Source organism: Ambystoma mexicanum, chromosome 10 (genome assembly GCF_040938575.1).
Source record: "Ambystoma mexicanum isolate Mex_15411 chromosome 10, UKY_AmexF1_1, whole genome shotgun sequence".
Taxonomy (NCBI): domain Eukaryota; kingdom Metazoa; phylum Chordata; class Amphibia; order Caudata; family Ambystomatidae; genus Ambystoma; species Ambystoma mexicanum.
Genome location: NC_090932.1, coordinates 150,074,324 through 150,098,584, shown reverse-complemented (window position 1 = coordinate 150,098,584; position 24,261 = coordinate 150,074,324). Strand labels below are relative to the sequence as shown.

At 44.7% G+C, this 24,261-nt stretch overlaps 1 protein-coding gene across 9 annotated transcripts in view; it reads right to left on the bottom strand.

Moving 5' to 3' along the window:
• Positions 1-24,261, bottom strand: part of SLC4A5 (solute carrier family 4 member 5) — an 802,545-nt gene that overhangs the window by 50,482 nt on the left and 727,802 nt on the right. For all 9 annotated transcript variants that reach the window (XM_069617635.1, XM_069617636.1, XM_069617640.1 and 6 more), the window contains one exon: positions 23,090-23,263. In XM_069617635.1, coding sequence (XP_069473736.1) covers positions 23,090-23,263 — 174 coding nt within the window. The remainder of the gene's footprint in view (positions 1-23,089; positions 23,264-24,261) is intronic.

The window sequence follows — 24,261 nt, the reverse complement described above, 5'->3', positions numbered from 1 at the left end:
CACGTTCAAACATCCCTTGCGCCAAAATAATGGCGCCAAAATGGCTTTCATGCCTAAAAGGGCGTGCTGAAATGGGCGCTATGGCAGAATGGCCACACGAAATTGGTACGTGCAAAAATGTCAGCACCGAAAAGGGGTGTACCGCTTGGAGCACGCTGCTTAACCAAAGTGCGTGGAACATGGCAAATAATTTGATCTCACTGCGCATTGCCTAAAATCATTGTGAGTTCTCAAAGCCTGGAATCCAAAAGCCATGGCTGGTGGTCTGGAAGCGTTCTAAAAATATATGGAATAACAAAACCCAATGAAAAACCTTTAGTTGCAGTGACGTTATGGTGAGCAATACATTGTAACACAACCTTTGAAATTTAAGGAAAAAACATTAATTGCAGGGACGTTAAGGTGAGAACTTAACGCAATAAAACCCCTGAAATTCAGCTGAAGCCACCTTAACTTTGCAGCCCTTGTTGCGCAGCCTATGACCACAATGATGACATCACTGATGACATTACTAATTACATGTTGTATGAGAACACTAATGACATTAGAAATCACATTACTGATCCCATCACTGGCGACAACACTAATTATATTGAATGTAACTGATTACATCAATAATGGAATTAGACATACCATAATTTATAAGTTAGCTCATGAAAACTTTGATTACCTTAATAACAGTTTAGGGCGTGGACTAGGCGTTGACAAAGGCTGGGGTCACTGGCCTGCACCAAAGGCCATAGCTAGTGGTCGGTTATTGCTCGAAAATGTGCATGGTTAAAAGCCATGCCTAGTGGCCCATCACTGTTTAAAAATATATAGTGGGCAACGTTGAAAGCTGTTGTCAGTGGCCATGGCTGAAGGCCATAGCTAGTGCCCATTAATATGTTAGAACATACAGTCGGCACAGCCAAAGGCCATCGCTAGTGGCTGGTTAGTGTTGTATAATAGACAGTGGGCACAGCCGAAGGCCATCACTTATTGCATTTTTTAATTTTTCTAAATATACAGTGGACATGGCCAAAAGATGTACAAACTGCTCAAGGTCAAAGGCCATGGCTAGTGCCCCATTTATATATTAGAATGTATAGTGGGCACAGCCAAAGAGTGTTGCAACTGGCTAGTATTGTGCTAAAGTCCATGGCTACTGCCTGATCAGTGTAAATAATATACAGTGGACACGATTGAAAGTTGTATCCGCTGGTTAAGGCCAAAATCTATGGTTGGTAGCCTGTTAGTGTTTTAAAATATACAGTGTACATGGGTGAAGACTGTGGCCAGTGTCCATGACTGAAGGCCATGATTAGTACCCATTAATGTGTTAAAATATATTTGGCCATGCACACTGACCATGGCTGAAGGCCATCCTTAATGCCAGTTATTGTTGTAGTGTAATTAGTGATGTCATCATTGTGATCATAGGCTGCGCAACAGGCAGAATGCAGTTAAGGTGGCTTTAGCTGAATTTAGGGGGTTTTGTTGCGTTAAATTCTCACCTTAACGCTCTTGCAACTAATGTTTTTTTCTTGAACTTGAAAAGTTTTTTACAATGTATTGCTCACTTTAATGTCCTGCAACTAAAGTTTTTTCCTTGAATATATAGATTTTTTAAATGAAATTCATGGATTTTTTCAATAAAGTTTAAAATACATTTTAAATTTGAGGACTTTTGGCTTTCTATCCTGGGATCCGTTACATGACTGCTGCTCAACATGTGGGCCTCATTACGAGTTGCCCGGTAAAACCGGGTTCATTACCGGCATGCCGGAATGAGCGGGTCCGTGCTCGTATGAACCCGCTAATAGCGGGTGATTACGAGTGCGCGAGCACGCGCCTCCCCCCATACCGGTAGTGGCAATACCGCCATGCCGCTAAAGGGCCTGCAACCCCCCTATACCGGCATCGCGGGCCCTGCCCATAGCAGTACCGCCTCATACCAACCCCTAAATACCGGCATGGTAATACCGGCATGGTGATACCGTGTTCGTCAAAAAACGGACCCGGAAATTACGTCATCGCGCAGGAACGGGAAATGGGCCGGCGGCCATCTTTAAAAACACAATCCATTGCCATCCTCCATAACCACCAGCCGATACTCGGAGAGCACAGTGGAAATCCATAGAGGATGTCAAAGGCTAACAGGAAGACCACCCACCGGCTGCGTAAACAGCGTTACTCAGACGCAGAGCTCACCATATTAGCGGACACTCTAGCTGCACATGCAGACACAATACAATCCCACGACAAGAAGCGGGTGGTGCAGCAACAAAATCGGCAAATCTGGCAGAAGGTAGCCTGCAGGGTATCAGCCGTAGGTCCCACCCCACGCAGTGTGAGGGACTGCAGGAAGCGGTGGGATGACCTCCGGTTGAGGGTACGCAATATCATGGCCACCAATCGGAGGGAGGCCATGGCCACAGGCGGGGATGCCCACCCCCCTGCCAAATTGATGCCCTGGGAGGAGACGGCCAGCAGACTCATCAGTCCTGAGTCCATCGAGGGATTATGCGAGATGGAGACGGGTGCGGCATCAACCGCGGAAGGAGGTGAGTGATCCTGCAGATCCCTGTAGGGGAGACCATGAAGTAGCACAAGTGAAGTGGTAGAGAGTCTAGGCAAGGCAATGCATGTCCCATCACACACATGACCATACCCAAATACAGATGGCGGGCCAAACGCTGCCACACTGAAATGCATGCTGAGTGCCCATCCCTTAACCAACACACAGCCAACACACCTGGAGCTTCCCCATGTGATACTTCACACAAACCCAAAATAAAGGGCATGCCACCTGCCATGCAGTGAATGCTTACATGCCCTCTCTGAATACCCTGCGTGACAAACCTGTAAGACATGAAAGCATGATCAAATGAATAATGAACAGCACCGCCACTGCCATGTCACACCATCACTGATGCCCTGCATCTCTTCTACCCCCCCAGGCACTGATGAGGAAGAAGCAACCCAGGAGACAACTGCGTGGGCATCCACCTCACACCGTAAGAAGAGGACAACCACCACCTCCGCTGGAGACAAGCAGGCCACACCCACACCTGTCCAAGGGGAGTCCCTGGAAGCACCCGCCTCCACTGGGGAAGAACTAGATGCCAGTGTGGAGCCTGAGGGAGACACCGAGGTGACATGCCCGGCCAACCCGAGCCACGTGCCCAACCCCTTGCCCCAACACCTGCAGTCACCCACCTGCAGTGAAGTTGATCCCTGCCTCCGTGACTGTGACCTACCCACCTCTGAGGAGCCCAGTCCCGAAAATGCCACCCACGTGACTGCACAACCCACCACTCCAGCCCCCTCCAGAACCCTGGAGACACGATTGTCGATGATGGAGGCCCAACAGGAGGCCATGTTAGACCTACTCCGCCAGTACATAGCGGACAGGGAGGAAACCAGGCGGGGTATTGCCACAGCAATTGCAGGGACCACAGCGGCCATCGAAGCAAACACAGCCGCTGTCAATGCATCGGCTCGGCTAATGAGGGACTGCCTGGGGGTGGTGACACAGGTGCTGACCTCAATGCTGCTTCATATGCAGCGGCCATGGCTTGCAGGAGGTGTGGAACCTGCCTAGCGAATCACCTACTACCTCCACACCAGCTTCATCTGTTCCCACCAGCCCAGTACGCCACACACGTAGGAGTGCAAGGCACACTGAAATGCCGCCTCTGGACAGGCAGAAGTCCCAGAAGTAGTGTGGGGGGACAATGGTAGTGGGACACAAGGTTGGGGGTGAAGGGGTGCATCTTGTGGAGTCTATTGGGGGTGTTGGTGTTTGTTGGGGGGGTCAGGGAGTTTGTTGGAGGGGGTCAGGGAGTTTGTTGAGGGAGTCTGGGAGGGGGGAGTGGGCACATTTTTGCTGTTGTAAATAATACACACGTTGTGATAAGAAAAATCGATGGCTGGACATTGTTATTTTTGTGTGCATCAATTTAATGTGGTACGGTGTTCAGTGCCCAACTCCCAACATTCCCTGTGTGCATGTCCACATTGGCCCAGTGTCTGACTGACACAAGTCTTTCATAGTACCTGTGTTTCAGAAGTATTCGTGAATCAGTGCTTGGCGTACGGCATGGCCATCCCTTGCATGACGTACTGGCAGGGGGGCTACTTCACCTCCGTCTCCATCCTCATCATCCTCACCCGGCCCATGCATGTCAATGTCAGGTGGCAGTGGTACATTTCTCCGGACGCACATGTTGTGCTGCATGACACAGGCCATGGTGATCTTTGCCACCTTCTCAGGCCTATATAGGAGTGCCCCACCAGACCTGCTGAGGCAGCGGAACCGCCCCTTCAACAGGCCAAAGGTCTGCTCAATCACAACACGGGTATGGGTGTGCACACGATTGTACTCCTCCTCATGGCTGTTCTGCGGGTTACGCACAGGGGTGAGTAGCCACGGCCTGAAGGGATATCCTCCATCACCTGCAAGCAGATTCAAATAGGTGTGTGTCACTCTGAACTGCCACATTCAGGGAGCACAGTCATGGCGGCAGCTATTTGGTGTGGCCATGCACGTGTCCCTGTAAGCATGAAAAAATGTTATCTAGGTGCAATCTATACTGTCATGAGGTGTGGTAGTCTGGATGGCGTTCAATAGATGATGCAGGGTGTAATCATGCATGCTGAGGCAGATGTGCTGTGGTAGTGCAACAATGTTTTGACTCCAATTCATGCTGTTCATTATTTACTATGCATGGTCACACGGCCCACATTGCCACACTTGCCATCCTGTTCATTCATGCATTGTTTGTCATCACCATGGTGGCCTGGTTGTGCCTCTTACTTGTTCTCATCGATATGCATTATTTGCGATATGTGGCCCAGTGAAGTGTCATGTACCGTTTGACTGGTTCAGGTCAGGAGTCTTTGGCTCTGCATGCATTCTCCAATCACCGGCTATTCCCACCCAGGTGCAGTATTCCCCCCCTTATGCATCACCACACATCAGTTCCCCAAAGCACTGCCATGGGACGGTTGTGCAACTCACCAAGCAGCCAGGCACGTGGTCCAGCATGTCGCTCCATGTGATGGGGTAGCATGGAATTACCCAGTAACATGGCATCATGTGTTGATCCAGGAAATCGGGCGCAGCAATGGGTGATGATCTTCCTGGAGTCACATACCATTTGCACATTGATGGAGTGGTATTGCTTGCGATTGCGGTACACCGCCTCTATGGCATGGGGGACTACCAATTCCACATGGGTGCAGTCGATGGCACCGACAAAATTGGGTATGCCTGCCAGTGCATGGAAGCCTACTTTGGTTTCGGCTATCTCCTGGGCAGTCCGTGGTAGGGATATGTGGGTGCTTGCGTGCTTCAGGAGGGCATCCAGCACTTGGTTCAGCATGCATGAAAATAGTGGTTGTGAAATGCCATGCAGCTGGCCCACTGTGTGTTGGTAGGTGCATGTGGCCAGGAAGTGTAGCACAGACACCACCTTTAGTAGTGGGGGGATGGAAGTGCGTATTCCTATGTGGCTGGCAATGTCGTTCTGTATCATGTCCACTATGGTGGTGATGGTGTCATGGTCCAACCGGTACAGGGTGTGGATCTGCTCAGGGGTTAGGTTGAATGGGCTGGGTCAGGTGCGAGGGATTGGTGGCTGCCTACGAGGCACTGGTGGCTGCGCTGGTGGTAATTGCTGGCCCTGTCTCACCCTCCTTCTCCTCCTGCGTCTCCTCTGTGCTGCCTGTTGTTGTTTCTGTAGTTGTTGTTGTTGCTGCTGTGGTTGTTGTTGTTGCTGTTGTTGCTGTAGTTGTAGCAGTATAGGCATGTCCTCCAGTGCCATGATTGCAACTGCTAGTGTTAGCATTTTGGTGTAGGAAGGGGTGTGGTGTGTAGGTGTGCTCCTTTTGTACTGGGCCACTCTACATTGCCTACACCTGTGGGGGGGGGTTGTGGTGTGTGGATGTGCTCAATTTATACTGGCACAACCTCCATTGACTCCACCTGTGGCGATTGTGTGCACCTGTGGCAGCTGCCTTGTATCCTGCTTGCTGTTCGCGGGTGGTCTGAGATGCCTGTATGGCCAGCATCGTGCAGGCCATGATTACCGGCTTTGCGATGCCGGTATTTGCATGTATGCGTGGGTTGGAATTACCCCCTATTACCGGCATGCCAGTATTTGCTCCTTGAAGGTGCGCGTGTACGCGCCTATGCCGCTATTAGCAGCACCATTGTTTAGTGTGCCGCTAATACCGGGTTTGCGGGTAGGAATGTAATGGGACGGTAAACGATGCCGGTATTACCACACCGGCATCGTTTTTGCCTTACCGGCATACCTCGTAATGAGGCCACAGTGTTTCTGCATCGAAATTTTGGATGAATGCACGCTGCAGCGTTGCAGCGCGGAGCATGCACCGGTGGAAGATTTACAATCGCGCATGCAGTGCATTTCAATGTTTCCTTCATGGTTTTGTATCCCGAGGCCGCTCGGATTGCCTGAAACCTCCATAAACCACTAACAGAATCAGAGGAGCAAGCTAAGGAAACCTATGACAACGTGAACCTGCAGCGTCGGAGGACACTAAGGTAAACATTGAACGGTTAGTTCGACTTGCTTTCACTTTGTATTCTGTCTGGCCACGTTATTCTCCCAGTTGGAGCTTATTTGCAGTTCTAAAATCTACATCGGACATATAATATTTGTTGTATGGAAAACTGAACGTAACACTTCAACAGACTTTAATTGAAATAATTGGATCCAGTGATTATATATATGCCGAAACCATATGATGTTATTGCTTACTAGCATGTCTTCCCAGGCCAGCAGAGAGGCAGCAAGAAAGGAACAGTCAAATACACTGTTTAATGAAACACTGACTTTTGGAAAAGACAAAGGCAACAAGACCGCAACAAAAGTAAGGGACAACTGTGAAATCTCTCTACTTAAAACATTTGAGAAATACAAAACGAGAAATGAACATATGGTAGGAGGAACACACCTTGCAGAATTATATAGATGTAGGGAAAATCTCAAGAGGGCTAAGAATCCTCACTACACCATCCTTTGAGGAACAAGATCCCGACATGCTACGCGAGTGGGGAGATGCCAATAATTTTTACTCTAATACTTTTCTGAAACTGCTTATCAAATATGCCGGAAGTGATTGGGACAATATTTTGATACAAATGACTGAGATAGAACATAAAATCAAATTGGTCAAAGAAAGTGAAGAAGGCAAGAAATTGAAAAGCAACATGGAAAACAGTTAAAAACATATGAGGATGAAATCAAGTTAAGGAAACAACTTACATTTCTACATGATGAAGAGGATTACGAGAATGGCTGTGTTTACACCTTTGACCATTTCAGACAGAAAGCGAAAATAGTGACTGTTACACCTTCAAGCCACAATGAAAATACTCCTGATCCAATTCCTTCCACATCAGAATCAGATGTCACAGAGAGTGAAAATGATGATCCATGCGTACACTTTAATTTTTTAGAGGAAATGAGGCTAATCTGTCAAAATGGCAGAGCAAACAGAAAAACATGAGGAGGAAATTTCAACTCAAGAGGACAAGGGAGAGGGGGAAGAAAATGAGGAGGGCGGAGAGGGGCAGAGGGGCAGCAAGTGCAACCAACAATCCCACAGGGAGATCTCTGCGCTCTGGCAAATAAGTAGTACCAATCTGGAAGAAGCCAATAAACGCCAAGTCATACATTTATATGATCATATCTTAACAGACAAACAAATTAAAGTGTTCAATTTGGGGCTTAATTTCTGCCCTTTAGCTAGGTATGATTATGTGCAAACAAAAATGGACTTAGATTTATGCGTAAACTGCGTCTCAAAAAATTCTTTGTCACCAACACATCGCGGAAAAAAACACGCTGGTACATGAAGGTCGTACAGACATTACAATAGGAGAATTAAACAGGGGGCAAGTGGAAACTATTGAAGAGTCGGCCAACTTTGAGGAATTAGGTATCAATGTAGAATGGCTATCTATGAGCAAACTAAAATGCAAATCCAATTTCAATCCCATCAGTACATTAGGCAGTAACATCGAAGCCTTTCAGAATCTGGTGATAGACGTCCTCAAAAGCATAAGAGAAAGTAGCAGATTCCAACATAAAGATAATGTGTCAAAAGAACACAAAAATGTGCTCATAGAACTAAGCCAACTACCAAATTGCATTATCAAACCTGTGTATAAAGGCATCAATATTGTGGTAATGAACAGAAATTATTACATCAAGGAGGCCTACAGACAACTTCATGATACCAGATGTTATGAGAAACTGGCTACCAACCCCATCAAAGAAGTAAAAGTTCAGACCTTTCTTCATGAATGGGAGTAGTTAGCATTAACATTAACATTTAGATGAAGACATTTAGAGAAAAACACAAACAAACAACTGCACATCATTCTTAAAGAAAGCAGGCGAAATTTAACTCTTCATTTAATCCCCTTGGTGTCAGAGTTCCCAATTTGTCAATCCAAAAAGACTCGCGCTGGTCCAGTCTCTGTTGTATATTCATGTGCGGATCCACTTTCTTTACCACTTCCAGTATCTGAAATCTGATCTGGGATAAATTATGTTTTTTCAAATCCCAGCGTCTTGCCACTGCCGAATTTTTGTTACGGTTGCGAATGCAAGAGCAATGCTCGTTCCATCTTACTTTTGCAGTACTTGTGGATTGTCCCACGTAGTATAGTCCGCAAGGACATCTTATGGAGTAAATCACATTGCTGGAATTGCATGTTCCAAAGCATCTGAGCTTTATTTTTTCTCCTGTGTGCGGATGGTGTACTATATTGCCTTTAAGTATATATCCACAGTTCGTGCAACTCAAACATGGGAGTGTTCCGTTTTTGGCGGTGTCCTTTGGGGAGATACTCCCCCTTGTTCGTACCATTTTGTCTTTAAGATTTTGGCTCCTTTTGTATGCAAAGGTTGTCAGTTCCTTGAAAAGTGATTCTACCCTCTCGTTACACATAACTACATGGCGCACTGACCCGATACTTAGTGTTTACTTCCAGACAAAGGGCTGTCATGACGTTGACAATCCCTTGGGAGGGTGGGACCGGAGGCGCGCCTGCACTATCCAATCCTGGACGTATGGCGCTGCCTCGGTCGTCATGGCAACATTTAAACACGAAGCTCAGGTGTGCGGTTGCATTTGCAGCCCGCCGCGCGAGCAGAACGGTTCAACGAATACGGCCTAGAGGTAAGGGCTTTACCAGCACGGGTATTGAAACACACACAGCTACACCATGAAGCTCAACACACTGATTGCATACTGTTTCTCCCGCAGAGATATCTACCCCGTATACTTGAAATTGAAGAAACACGAGATGCATACTCTCGCCAGTCATAGCTAAGGTAATTACGAAACATGACGCGGGTTACTGAAGTTTGTAAAAGGTATGATACACAATGCAAATATGGGTTCGAGTATTCTAATTAGGGTACTCTGTCTTTTTCTGTTTTTTCCTGACCTGTTCATCGACATACAACTATGCATCATTTGTGACACGCTCAAATGGGGGTATGTAAATACTTACAATTTATTACATGATTGAAACGTTTGTTTGAACTACTGTTTTTTTTAAATAACGCAGCCCTGACGAAGGTGCTTTGCACCGAAATGCATTGGCCAAAGAGCTTGTACTGTTAACTGAGGATTTGTTGATTCTCTTGGGATAATTGTGTGATTAAAACACAAATCTTTTACAGCATACTTTCGAATGAGTATATTTTGAACATCTGATCATTGAGGCAAGCAAACTAGGAATAATTTAATTGAAGAATTGAAGCAAACATAATTACAAACACAAGCTTTTTTACTTGAGAACAAATGAACTGAGCTCCTTTTATGGAGCAACGAGGAGCACCAGGCTTTACAGGGTGGATCCCACTCTGTTTTTTTTTTAAATCTTCATTTGGAACAAACATTTATTGTGTGTTTTAATTATTGATGTAGCTCTTGTTCCTATACCCTTCTTAACTTGTTTAGTTAAGGATAGTGTATACGTCACACCTTTGCCGCCATTTCTCAGTCTATCATACGCCAAATGCCTTCACAATTGGGATCCGTGGAGAGCCAAAGGCACAGTCTTTTTATTAGTATGGCTTAGAAAGTAAGTCAACTTCATATGTAGTCTCAAACAGACAGTTGATGCTAATATCTGTCTTGTTATTCATTAATATCTAGCTAATTGCTAGACATACTGCATGAGTAGATCTAACAAGCTGTCTGAATAGCCCCACTATACAACTCGATTAGGTTATTATCTACAATTGGTATTTCTAACTTATAGACAAATAGACCCTGCTATATACCTGTTACTTGTAAGTCAGTGCACTAGACACGTCATTAACAGATACACGATTGCACTTTAAGACAATGTTGGATGCAAACTATTTTACAGTATACTGCATTAGGCATTGTATTTAGTTTGATTGTCTAGTCACTTTGAATATCAAGCATTAGAAACTTTTAGATGGTATTTAATGGCCGGTTCTCAAAATCAATTTCCTTAAAAGTATGGAATTATGTGCAATAATGACATTCATTAGCAATGTATAATGGCGTGTCATCTGATTTATTATTGGTTTTACGAGCATACTTAACCAGACCACTATGTGCATGTTATGGTAGCATTGTAAAATGTATAAATTGACAGATACATCTGTGGTCGGAACCTCATGTCCCAGTTCATGATGCACCTTACCAAATCCGCTTTCACATCATTGTTAACTTGATTTTAATGTGAATAGGATTTTAGTATGTTTGTTTGCTTGTTTGTTTTAATATTTGTAGTGCGCACCAGACCCAAGGGTATCAGGGCGCAGAAAGGCAAAAAGAATATTCTCAGCTTGGATGAGTAATGTCAAATAATATTCACCGCTCATTGAAACGCCATGTACTTTACTGACAATCAGGCAAGCAATTCCACGTGAAGTGGGAAAATATATTTGAAATTTAGGAAACTGATAACAATGCACGTTGACAAGTTTTGTTCCCAACATTGTTGAAAAATAGATGCATCTTGTAGAGTATTTGGTAATGATTTCAAGGCTTCTCCTTTGCTTTCTATGTCTCATTTTACAACCCTAAGCAACATGGCTGAAATGACTTGACAAGGTGTAAGCAGCTCACACAGGGCTGGAAATTGTGATCAAGCCATGGGATTGTGGCGAAACACGTCAACTGCCTTGTACCTGCTGGCACACACCAAAATGGGAGGATGATTTTATTGAATGAAATCATTAATTTTTTCAATAAAGTTTAAAATACATTTGACATTTTCAGACTTTTGGCTTTCTATGCTGGTATCCGTTACATGAGTGCTGCTCAACATACAGTGTTTCTGCATCGAAAGTTTGGGTATATATATATATATATATTCACTGAAAAAACTTAATTAAAGGGATGTTATGGTTAAGTTGCGCTAATAAAAATATATGAAATTTAGTGAAAAAACGTTTTTAAAGGGACGTTATGGTTAAGTTGCACTAATAGAAACCTATACAATTCAGTGAAAAAGCTTTGTTAAAGGGACGTTATGGTTACAAGTAAAACAGAAAAACACCAGAAATTCGCCAGTTATGGTAAGTGAAGCAACCATAACTCGCACCGCCACCGTGCACTGCTAAGACTAACACACAGGACATCAAGGATGACATCACAAATGTCATTGATACATCAGTGATGAGATCACATATCTGGGCCACTTGATTTTGTTCACTGAGATATTTAGGGCAGGTGGTTTTGTTCACTGACAGTCAGAATATGAACATTTAAAAGCTGCTATATTTCCAGAAGTTAACCATGTTGTATGTTCTTAAAGCACTTTCATTAGGGTTTGGTCTGAGATGAAGTTTCATGTTATTGACATTTTGTGGTGCAGTTATTTCTTCCTGACTTTAATTTCTCTGTATGTGCCTTTGTATGCATTGTGGGTCTTCATATATATTGTTTGTACTAACACAAGTGTATACGTCTTGTATTGTTAGCTATTTACTCCATGTTTCACATTACTGAAAACTCTTATAAGGTAGCACTCATTATTTTACTATCCAAAATTACCAGATTAAAAATATTATACCTCTATGGTGCATTCTGCAGCCATTGCTGATGTGTATGTATTATTAGATTTCTGTATTAACAACAAAACTCCAATATGTTTTGTTTAGCTGAGTACATTCTTTAATACATTACGTAGTTTATGATAGGTCTCCCAATCACTGCTAAGATCTTGTTACCAACATTATGAACACAACCCCATGTAGGGACATTTTATCAAAATTAATTTAATAGGGTCACAGTACTATGTATGTACTGGGGTACACCAATCTGCGGGGGGGGGGCAGTTTCATAAAGCTTTTGAGGCTGCGGTCAAGGAGCATGAGAAACAGGCCCCCCCACCTTAAATGTAAGGCCCACCCAACATCTTCCTCTGTCCACTTGCCCCTCCAGCTCTATAGCTCTATGGTTGGTGGCCCTTCCCTCCCTTCCCCCCACACCTTACACCTTACCTTGCCTCTCCTGGAAAAAATGTGAAAACGGCCCAAAAAAGGTTCCTTTAGTATCCACCTCTCACAGTTAAAAACCAGACCTGGGGGAAAAAAATCACAGGCCCCTTTGCAGCCTGAATAGTCCACGGACAGTGCAGTAGTCCACGGACACCAGGAAAATTCTAAGCGTGTGGTGGGGAAATGAAAATAATTTAATTGTTTTTTCGTGCAAAGATGGTGGCTATCCACAGGTGACTGTGCATGGATCCAACATGGTGACTGTTTAAAAAAAGATAGCGCTTTTCAGTTGACCGGTCCCCCCAGCCCGTATGGGTATGCCAGGATATCGCAGTGGCGGGAGGCCCCTTGTCCAACCTGTTGTGGATGCACAAGAAACATAGACATCCGAACACGGTTGTCAGTGAGGTGATGGGAGCGAGGCTGGAGGCGTGGGATGGAACGCTAAAAAGAGGAGCCTTGACCACGATTCCTTCTCCATTCATGCCTATGTTTGGTAATCCGGACTTTCCACTCGGCCTAAATGCACAGGCCTTTAAAGGAATGGGTCACCCAAAAATTTTTATTGCAATAAAAGATGGGCAATAATAAAAAAAATAGATTGCCACTTTTTTTTTTAAGTCCCTATGTAAAATTTTGAGCACATGAAGCTCAAAATTTACAAAAGGAAGCACATGGGGCATCCATTTTGTGAAATCGATGCCCGCCTGTGCTTGCTTTTGCTTTTGCGGCACTAATGAAGGAAAAGCCAGCCAGCTGTAGTAAACAAAAGCTACCACTGGGTGGCTTTTCCTTCATTGGTGCCGGGACTCGGAGGACGCAGACCGGAGACTACAGGCAGAAAAGCTGCAGCTGCATCTCGGTAAGTGCTATTTTTTTTTTTTTAAATAAGCACTAGCTGTGTTTTTTTCTCTAAGTTTTCTGGGCTGGAGGAGCCCTGAAAACTAAGAAATAAAACCGCAGCTTTAAAACGTTGTATTTATGTTTGCGGTAGCTTTTGAAGTTACCGCAAACATAAATACAACGTTATTGTGTTTGAAAACGCTGCAGTTTTTCTTTCTAAGTTTCTCAGGCTCCTCCAGCTTGGAGCACCAGGGGAGCACCCGGAGACCCAAAGTGAAAGCCAAGGCAGGCAGAAACACAACGCGGTTGTGTTTCCATGACGCGGTGTTTCTGCCTAAAGCTGTTTTCGCATTTGGGGCTTTCGGGCTCCCATGGCGAGCCCGAAAGCCCCAAATGGGAAAAGCAGCTTTAGGCCCCAAATGGGAAAGTAGCTTTAGGCAGAAACACAACGCGGTTGTTTTCTGAAATGCTAAATGCTGCAGTGTTTCTGCCTACAGCTGTTTTCCCATTTGGGGCTCTGTGGGCTCCCCGTGGGGAGCCCGAAACCCCCAAATGGGAAAGCAGCTTTGGGCAGAACACAACGCGGTTGTTTTCTGAAATGCTAAATGCTGCAGTGTTTCTGCCTACAGCTGTTTTCCCATTTGGGGCTCTCTGGCTCCCCGTGGGGATTTCACAAAATGGATGCCCCCATGTGCTTCCTTTTGTAAATTTTGAGCTTCATCTGCTCAAAATTTTACATAGCGACTTAAAAGAAAAGTGCCAATCTATTTTGATTATTATTGGCCATCTTTTTTAGCAATAACATTTTTTGGGCGAACCATTCCTTTAAGAGCTGGTCTCAGGCGGGATGTTCCATTATCAAAGATATGTACAAAGACCAAAAAGTAAGATCATTCCGAGAATGTATGCAAGAATTGGGATGCAAGCCTACAGAACATTTCCAATATGCGCAACTCCTACACTGGCTCCAACTCCGCGCTCTCAAAGATGCAGCTACTAGGCAGTTCACCAACTTTGAAACGTTTATGACCACCGATCCAGGAACATGGAAACTGATCACCAACTTGTATGCGCATCTGAATTCACAGGGAGAAGAAGTGGTATGGCAATACATATGAAGAAATGGGAAACCACACTTGAGGAAACAATATCGAGGCCCCGCTGGAGAAGTTTGTGGAGCAAAATCAGTAAGCTGACCTGCTCTATCCAGCTGAGAGAAATGTGGCAGAAAATAATACTTCAATGGCACTATACGCCAGCGAAACTTTCATGCCATGTTTCCCAATGTCAGTAGCTCCTGCTGGCGAGGGTGCCCAGCAACGGGGGACTGGCGTCACATGTGGTGGACCTGTCTGAGGATTGCGCAGTTTTGGCAGGAAGTGATAAAACAGGGCAACGAAATGGTCCCGGGGGCAGAGCACCTAACATCAAGGATATGGCTCCTGGGCATGTGGGACCTAAAACAAAGGTCGTTCTCGAGAACTCAGCAAAGAGGTATCATGGTACTAGTGATAGCAGCCTGGCTAGCAATAGCCCAACTTTGGAAGAAACCACAGCCACAACGATATATGACTGGCTCATAAAGGTATGGGGGATTGTAGCTATGGAATGGGTAATTTATAAGCTGCAACGAGATCAAGACGCTTTCCGAACTGAGTGGGGGGGGGGTGTTTTCTCCTATCTTCAGAGTGACTGTATGCTTCAATGGTGCCCTCACAATATTAGAATTTTGGACATGCTATAGGGCTCCTGGGGACTGAATTTTCTTTGAAGGCAAATGACTGATGGGAATAGAGGAATTGTGCAAGTATTGGTGCTGCTTATCTGATGGGTCGGGGAGGGGTGGGAGGGGAAAGGGGGAGGGGAAGTTGCTGGGAAAAATGGTTGAACATATGGACATTTAAGAATAAATAAGGGGGGTGGAGGGATAATACTTCAAAGCTTAAAATTTGGAGGCAGTTTGCTTAACAAGGGATGACCTTACCCTAGTATTAATGTTGGTTTATGTATTGAATTAACAAATAGCAATGGGCATATGTTGTAATGGATTATGCCTCAGGTGAAAAATAAACACGATAAAATAAAATAAAGAAAGCGGGCCCTAATTGCTCCTTACCTTTACAGAATCAACTAAAATAAGGGATGTAGCCCTTTATGTTTGCTTTAAGAGACGTCATCCTACAGGAAATTGGGGTCTGTCTGAAACTTGTTGGGAATGGTAGTTCACACATGTGTTTTATTTAATCCAACTTCTTTTGTTTCCAATAAAGTGATGTGTGCGCCCTAAGAGTCTGAATGCATTTTATGCTTGAAGGAAAACCATGCAGTGCAGTGCTAAATTTGAGTGGACTAAAAGAGCAAGCCACTTAAGAGACAACAAAACCCTTGAATATAGGGTGGCACACAGATTATGCAAAACAGGAGCTGCAACTCTGGGAAAATTCGAACTTTAGGTGTTGAGCCTTCCCAGATAAATGCACCAGCCCCTGCATTGACACCCTATTTTGCCTTCTCACATGTGAGTAGGCCCAAATAGGGTATCGCTTGATGGACTGAAGCATTGAGCAGGCAAATAAGGAGTTTTGTTGATCGATGCATTTAATTTGCAAGGTTCCCCACTTTAATTGGAAGCGTGTCCCAAATATTCCTCTGATTATTGTACACTTGAGAGACAACCACTCTTTATAAGATTTATATATGTATATATGTATTCACTGAAAAAAAACGTAGTCAAAGTGCAGTTAAATTACGCAGATATAATGAAATAAAACCTTTCCAAATGAGCGGATGTGGGAAGACATGACCCGCCTAACTCGGCACGCTCCTGTTGATGTCCCCCATAATGTCATGTCCCCCATAATGCCATTTGTATGCCATTGTGAATGCACCAGGTTAAAAGAACGGTGAATAAAACCCAGGCAGCATCAGCCAGGCTGATGACCGGCTGGGTAGAAGGTGCTGTGGTTTCAAAATGATTCTAACCACACCCGTGATTGTATTTTTTAAAACATCTGAGGGTCAATTAGTGCTTTAAAAGTAACGAGGCATGATGCTCTCTGGAAAATTTCTCAAAATGGGGCCGCTTCAGGAGAGGCGCAATCAGTGTAGGCTGCGGCAATACAAGCAAAAGTAAAATAAAGCAGATCCTCGGCACTAATCCAGAACATGTTTTATAAAGAAAGGAGAATCAAACGTGCAAAAGCCTCGATTTCTCAATTGCCTAAAAGTTAGATAAACCTGAGTGGTAATGCTGCCACGATGCGGTTGCTTTTAGGTACTGCAGGCACAAAAGCAAAGAGCGTTAGTTTGGACGGAGGAAGGAGAGACAAAGGAGATTCTTGCAAGTTTGGGGCCCGATTCATGGAATTAATTTTGTGCACAGTTCAAAGTGACTTTGCACTGCTGAAAAGTGACTTTGCACTGCAGACAGAAACCTTGATTCATGTAATTGTGCAAAGTGTATTTTTGCAGTGCAAAGTCAGTGCATAGTCATTTATGTCTGCAGTGCAAAACCACTTTTCAACCGTGCAAAGTCACTTTGAACCGTGCAAACAATTCCATGAATCGGGCCCTTGGTTATTGCTACAAACATTATGTGACGTTATAAGATGAAGGCACATGTCCTTAAAACTACTGTGCCTACATTAGCTTCGTCTCCTTCCTACAAAGAAACGCTACTTCTGCGTTTATAGTGCAGTACCCTCAATAAACCACATGATGGCAGCATTGCCTTTCAGATCGAACACAATCTTTTTGGGGATTCTGGATGTAGAGTAGACCCTCATAAGGTAGCTCTATACGGAATACACAAATGCAGCGTTTTTAACGATATAGTGAAAGCTACTTTATAATGAGGTTTATTTTAAAAGTTTAGCCCCTTCCTAAGAAATCTAAACAACATTTGACAGCACTATATAACTGAATAATTACTGCTGGAGAAAAGCAAACACTCTTTTTTTAAGGCTATGGTGGTGATCCTTAGTGGATATGCATGCAGTGAAAACTGGGTGCAACGGGTGGTATTACAGAAACTTTGCCCTGTGCAAGTGCAATTATTTACACCCTGTCAAAAATTGCCTGAGTGGAAAAAACATTGTTTGAATGCATGTTTGTACCCAGGCAAAGGACTAGGACATGGGAAAATATTGCCTGGTGCAAAAAATATGTTGAAAGAAAAAGGGCTAAATTACAGAAACTTTCCACCAGTGCCGAGTGCAATTAACACTAGCGCAACACTGCCTTAGTGTAAAACACATTCTTTCAATGCATTTGTGTACCGGGGAAATGTTTGCACTAGTGCAAAGTGCAAAAGTGCAAAGAAGGAAATGTTTTTTTGCACTGGCGCACTTTTCGCTCAAGTACTAATTGCAATTGCCACCCAAGGTGTGTTCAATGGGCTAGTTTTATAAACTGGATGGTCTGATCAGTGGGGTAAAGAGCATTCTTATTGCTGCATTGTTGCTCTTCTTGAAGTCTCATTGCATGTGCTGGTGACCAGGATGACAGATTGAGGCTGTAGGAGAGGCTTTCCAATGTTGCCAGTGACCATGGATCTTGCACTATGACAGCAGCTCAACAGGCAGGGATCAGTCAGCCGGATTGTGATTTGCTGCGAAAGGCTTCTTACCATGCACGATGCAAGATTATGGACTTGCGGGATTTACCTAGGCTGGGGGAGTCCACAGGATGGGTCCTGGAAAAAGGTGCCATGTTGATCTTGTGGGTTTGGCAGTGGGTGGCTGATCAGTGGGAACCTGCCTTTGGTAGGTGATGCCGGTTGCAGAAGCTCCAAGAAGGTGCTCCATGGGACGGGGGTCGGAGTGGGGGGGCCTGAAGGGGTTAGGAAGATGTTCACCTATATGCCCAATCTGGAGGTGACATATTTCCCTTGGTGCAGAGAGAAAAGACTGTATCTTAAGGAATTCTTTAACATGGCGACTTGATTTATATAGTGCAACATTGTGGATCAACATGCTTCTAGGCACCACAACTGAAGGCTTTGTGGTGTACACTAAGGGTAGTGCTGCTCTCGAGGTGCAAGGACAAAAGTAATAAGGCATTCTCAATACATATTTCTCTGAGAGGGACAATGCGAGGCTGGCATTTGTCTCCCCGATAGCGATGGACTTTATTACTATTAAAATTGTACAGCATCAGTCCATTTGGGATTTGTATATGAGACATGGAATGTCACTTTCTACCATTCACACAGGAAACACATTGGGGCTCATTACAAGTACGCCGGTCCAGACACAATGGTGTCCGTAAGCTTACTGGCACCGTTGTTTCTGGACCGGCATACTACATGTCTGCCTGCCGGAGCCGCCGTGCCCGACAGGTCTGACCCTGCCGAGCACAGCAGCCATGGTAGGCAGACTGTCACGGTTAGCAATGGTGCCGGTGCGTCCGTGGTCCCCACTCCCATAGAGTACCGACGCCTGACTTTCCAGGGCCGCCGGGGTTGTAATCTCCCGGTGGCACCGGGAAATCAGGCACCGGTAAACACCGGCACCGGTTGTAATCTCCCGGTTGCACCACATGGGTACCACCAGACCCGTAACGAGCCCCATTGTCAAGTATTCAAATATTTCAGAATTCAATGTTTACCCTCACATCATATTATGTGAGTACCTGCGACATTACAGATTGCTTTTGTGCATAAATTCACGGTATTAAACCTTTCCGAGGACAAAAAAGAATAATTCTATCCGGGTAAAAACCCCACTCTTCTGGAATGTCTTAGAGCCACACCTGATCCTCTATGGAGTCTGCCCTTCTTCCAGGAGGCCCTGAAAATGATACTTTTCAAGGCAGCCTTTTACCCCTGAACTGCCTTTGACTCAAATCACTCACCCCACAAGCACCCATATATGCTGATCACTAACATTGTCGACCAAGTACGGGCAAGCGTGCATTCCAACTGGGGCTACCTGCTTCTACAGTAACTCGATGCAAAGTTATGCAAAGTGGCCTAAAGGCGACATGGTCACACTTTTCAAAACATTTGCAATAAAAAATTCATACCATTTCCTAGCACTAGCAGGCAAAAAGTACTTTTACGTTGATTGTTATACTTGCATAAGTATTCGGGTCACAGTGACCTCATTTCCCTTCTACACGTGACGATCTGGGGGTAACATTATTTAAAATGTGCATCTGTGCTAAAAATGGAGCAAACCACTTTTGTCACAATCTGCATTATCTAAAAACGTTTGCACCAGGTAAAGAAATGAACCAGGCTGCTTTTCTGCTTTGCTTGCTGCATAACATAAAAAGAAATGTGTGCACTACTTGTATTTCCATGATATGCATCAAACATAGTAAATAAAGCGTCTGCACATTGTGAAAAAGTGAAATCATTTTTAGCTAATACGGACTGGGACTAAACCAGTTTGCACCATTCCATATTATAGAAGCAGCAAAATTGGTGCTGAATTAATTTGTTCCATTCCTTGCACATGGACAACGCTTTTATAATCTGGCCCCTCAATGAATAGCCCACTCGCAGTCTGCAGAGGGCGTACCCACGAACTGGTTGCGAACAAAAGCATGCCCTGCTGTGCCTCGGGCTAGCGGGCAAGTGTTCTGAGGAGCACAGAAGGAACCCAGGAAACAGGGCGCTGGAGGCCGTAGCCTGCAGCAGGTAAATGGGGGAGAGGGTAGGAGCGGGTTGAGAAGTGCGGAGGGTGTCGCGTAGCGAGCAGATGGTTGGGGGGACCCCGACAAGGAAGGGGAGAGAGCCGCGCACAAAACGTCACACCTGTGATGAAGTCACGTGGCGCGACGGCAAAGATCTGCCGTCGCGCATGTATATAAAGGGGGGCGGTCCCGCGACACAGGCAGTGCGCGCAGGAGCCTGTAACAGGAGGATCTGTGTCTGTGTATTTATTACAGGTACTGAGGGGCAAGGCCTTCACACAGGGGTCTCGGGGCAAGTCCACATGTAACATTGGCGACGAGGATGCAGCTGGGCAGGGGGCCGGGGCTCCGATATTTGTTTTAGCTCTGGTGGCCTGATCTGATGCCTGTCAGAGGCATAAACCCTTGCGCAGAAGCAAAAACCACCATTTTCGGTCCTTAAGGCAGCGGCTCCACGTATGGAGGGCTTGTGCACCGTGAGGGCAATTCTTGGAGCCCACAAGTGCCACTGACTAGGGAGATTTTTAAATTTTTCTTCTCTCTTCTCCTTTTTACATTGAACTGTACTTCGTGCCTACACGTAACAACATTTTTCCATCTGGGAGTACTGACGTGCCGGAAGGGGAACACGTATTACCTGCAGGATACCGGAAACCTCATATTGTCTGTTGCCCTACGCTGTCACTTGTGCTTTTGGTGTATCAATAGTGGGTGGTAAATGCAAAATGGACTTGTGCAGAAACCCAGCCCGTCGCCTTTCTTTGGTGAATCACATACGTTCCCCAACCCTGGAGTTAAGGTTCTCCCTGGGAATCTGCTCTCTTCTAGGTATGAAGGCAGGGCTGTCTGCTGGCACTGACACCTCCCATAGGACTCTAGTTTCACAAGGTATCACTCACAACGATCTCATACAACCCTTGGCAATCAGCAATCAGGACTGATAACTTCCGAACCACAACACAGGGTTCCCTACTCATGCCCCTATTACACACCCAGACCTGTTTCCTGGTGTGTCCCGTGTGATCCATACTCTCCTTATTACGTACTGGCAACTAACCCGTGGTGCACCAATAGTGAAACCGCATACATTCCCAACTCCACCATACACTCCAATTGCGGTGAGGTATGCCTAGGAAGTTTTTTAAAGTTTATTTTGTTTGTATTGAAGAATCATTATTGTCACTTTTTAGATTAAAAATCAGTACAGGGGAAGCAACTGTACATTGCATGCATGATCACAGGTCTCGGTGCATGCAATAGACAAAACTCTCAGTATATTTAGTGGGGATCTGGTGATGTCGACAGCATGCACGCCCCTAGTGTGAGGTTAATTATTCTTGCACCGGTTAGGTTCACACCCGCAGATGAATATAATCTGCAGATATCAGACCTCTGGACACTCAAACATGAACAGCAATGAGAGGACACCAATCACCTGTAAAGAGCTGAGGGCCATTATAGCCACAATTATGCATATCACGATTGACTGTCTCAGCCTCAGACATAATGGGAGCCTAGCACGCAGGGCGTTCCTGTTAACAAGACTCATTGGTGGTCTAGAATAACCCACTGATTCAAGTATTGAGCTTGCAAGAGTGGGTGTATACTTTTCAGTGTTCCCAGAAAAATATCCAGATCTAACTATCGAGGAGACACAAGTAAATGTGATTAGACTATGGTCACAGGGAATATAGTGGTTGTTCCACTGAGCCATAGGTAGTGGATGTATGTTGTTTAGTAAAAACATACATTACTATTGTTTTAACCTCTTAAGTGCCCTTTGGAAGTTTATATATGTTCGGACTTACATATTGAAATACTGATGTCCTGGCACTCAAAGGGTTAATTTCATGCCTTTTTCTGAACCCACGACCATTACTTCAGCCTTGTCTTGGTTGAGCCTACATTTCTCCTTTCACTTGGCCATTTTAGCGAAGCAGGTTTGCAGGAAATCACTTGGAGACCTGCAACAGCACGAATGCGTGAACGCGCACGCGCGTGCGTACACACCCACACACACAGTATTACCATCGGATCATGGGTTGGGCGTTAACGGTAAATCCTGATTCCCCATTGGATGCAATACAGCGAGCGGTAATACAGCCGAAAACAGGGTGCTAAATGGGATTTTCACCTCCAGAAAAAGCTGGATGTAAAACAGCCCATTTAGTGCCCAACTCGTGATAGGGCCATACTGTTACCGCTGCATTTAGGGCTACTGCACAACTCGTGATGAGGCCCTAAATCTTTAGGGTCAGTAAGGACCTTGGAAGTCACTCACTAGATTGCACACTTGCAAGTCATCTGTGGGGCATCTCACCATGGACCAAGTCACCTCCTTGCAATCGTCCCTGATTAGATCCACATTGTGTTTGAAACCTTTTTCCCCAGATTGCCTTATGACATTTAACCGCCTCCATCTTCTGGTGTTTATATACTTTTAGATCACTGCACTCCAATAACGACTGTAAAGGAAAGAAAATCCTGCAAATATTGAATTTTCTAAAATAGTGCATTGGGTAGAGTATTCAAAAATGTGGATATTAAATGCTGAGTTTGGCATGTACAACACTAACCAGTGTAACATCTAATGATTACATCACCCATCACCGATGACATCACTCAGGGAATGAGAAATGATACCAATTATCACAACAGTTACCCAATGACAAATGTCCAGACCGGAAGTAGATTCCAACTAACATTTGTTTCAATGAGGCATGCACCTGTGCATGGACCATCACCCACTGTAAACCTCCAGTCATAGGTTCCTCTCCTTGGTTGGAAGTTAATAAGATAGCTCAGAGGGTTGAGCACTCGCTGCGGTGACCTGTCTGTGATGTGCAGGTTTGAATCCCGGCAAGGCAAACTCAGCTTTTCATCCATCCGAGGTCGATAAATGAGTACCAACTTCGGTTGGGTGATAATTGTATGTAAATATGTTCCATGTACAGCACGTATATAAATAATACATCTTTTCATCATTATGGCATTAATCAAATATACTCTCCAATGGTGCCTGTATTGAATATGCATATTAAAATTGTGTAGACAGGGTAATCTTCCTTGGAAAATTTGCGCAAGAGCTAACCTACCATCACAGGGAAGATGATGGCTGCCACTGTTGATTTCAAAACCCAAAGGACAGCGAGGCAGACGATCTGTACCACAGTGAAGAGGTGGACACGGCGTAAGGGGACGTGTCGCAGGTACGCATAATCCGGTTGGTGTTTTGATGGCATTAGAAAAAGCTTGCAGCGATCCCAAAACTGTAAGAAAAGCAATATTACCAAACCGTTAACCGCATAGAAACAGCTCGTGTTATATATAACACGCAAAGGATCTGCTGGTGGTGGATTGGGTAGAAACGTGTTGCCAGTGTTACCCCAAGAGCCATAATAGAATCTGAGCTGCAGCTAGAGGTCAGTAGTTGGTGCAGTCACATTTTCCAACCCACTAGTGTTGCTAGTGCTTCATTCCCTCTGAAGGTCTTAGATACATGACCAGTGTAGCCACACAGCCCATATGGAAGTATTTACGAAAGTTAAGAACTGTGCCAAAGCTCTACACAGGGAATGATAAGAACTCTTAATACAGAATTCATTTTCATCAAACATTTTTATTTACCTTGAACATCTCCAAACGCACCAATTTTCCATTTAGAAAAACAGTTGGCGTTTCGTTTCTGAATTAAAACTTACTAGTTGACTATTTTTTGTGATTAAATAATTGATTGATGTAGTGATAGATAGATTGTATTTTGCATCTAAATAATTTGTTACAAATGAACTCATGACATAGCATACACATTTGTGTTTAAAACAAACCAATTTGTTGTTACAATTATTTGGGTTTGAGTCTCTTGAGTGAAACAAGGATGATTTGTTTTTTTTACAGAATGTTGTTTGAGTCATGACTGATAATGGTCTCCAACAGTTAGATATCCATCGGTCCATGGAGGGGGGAGCTCTTCCCCTTTGTTGGCATGGCACGGCCCTAAAATGGCTGGTCAATCCAAGGCATTTACTCGTCTTTGCAGTGTGGCGTGCGGCTCTTGGAATGAAAAGTCCTAGACCTACAAAGTGTCTACTCTCAAGCTTCCACTAATACCAACTACAGACCCACCTGCTGCAGAGTCATTGTAATTGTAATGGGTTATTTATAACACTTAATACCCAGAGGTTTCTAAGTGCGGATCCGGGGATCGGATCTGTGATGCTCCACGTCATCTTGCTTCCAAGACGACCGCGTTGCCCCTGAGCTATCC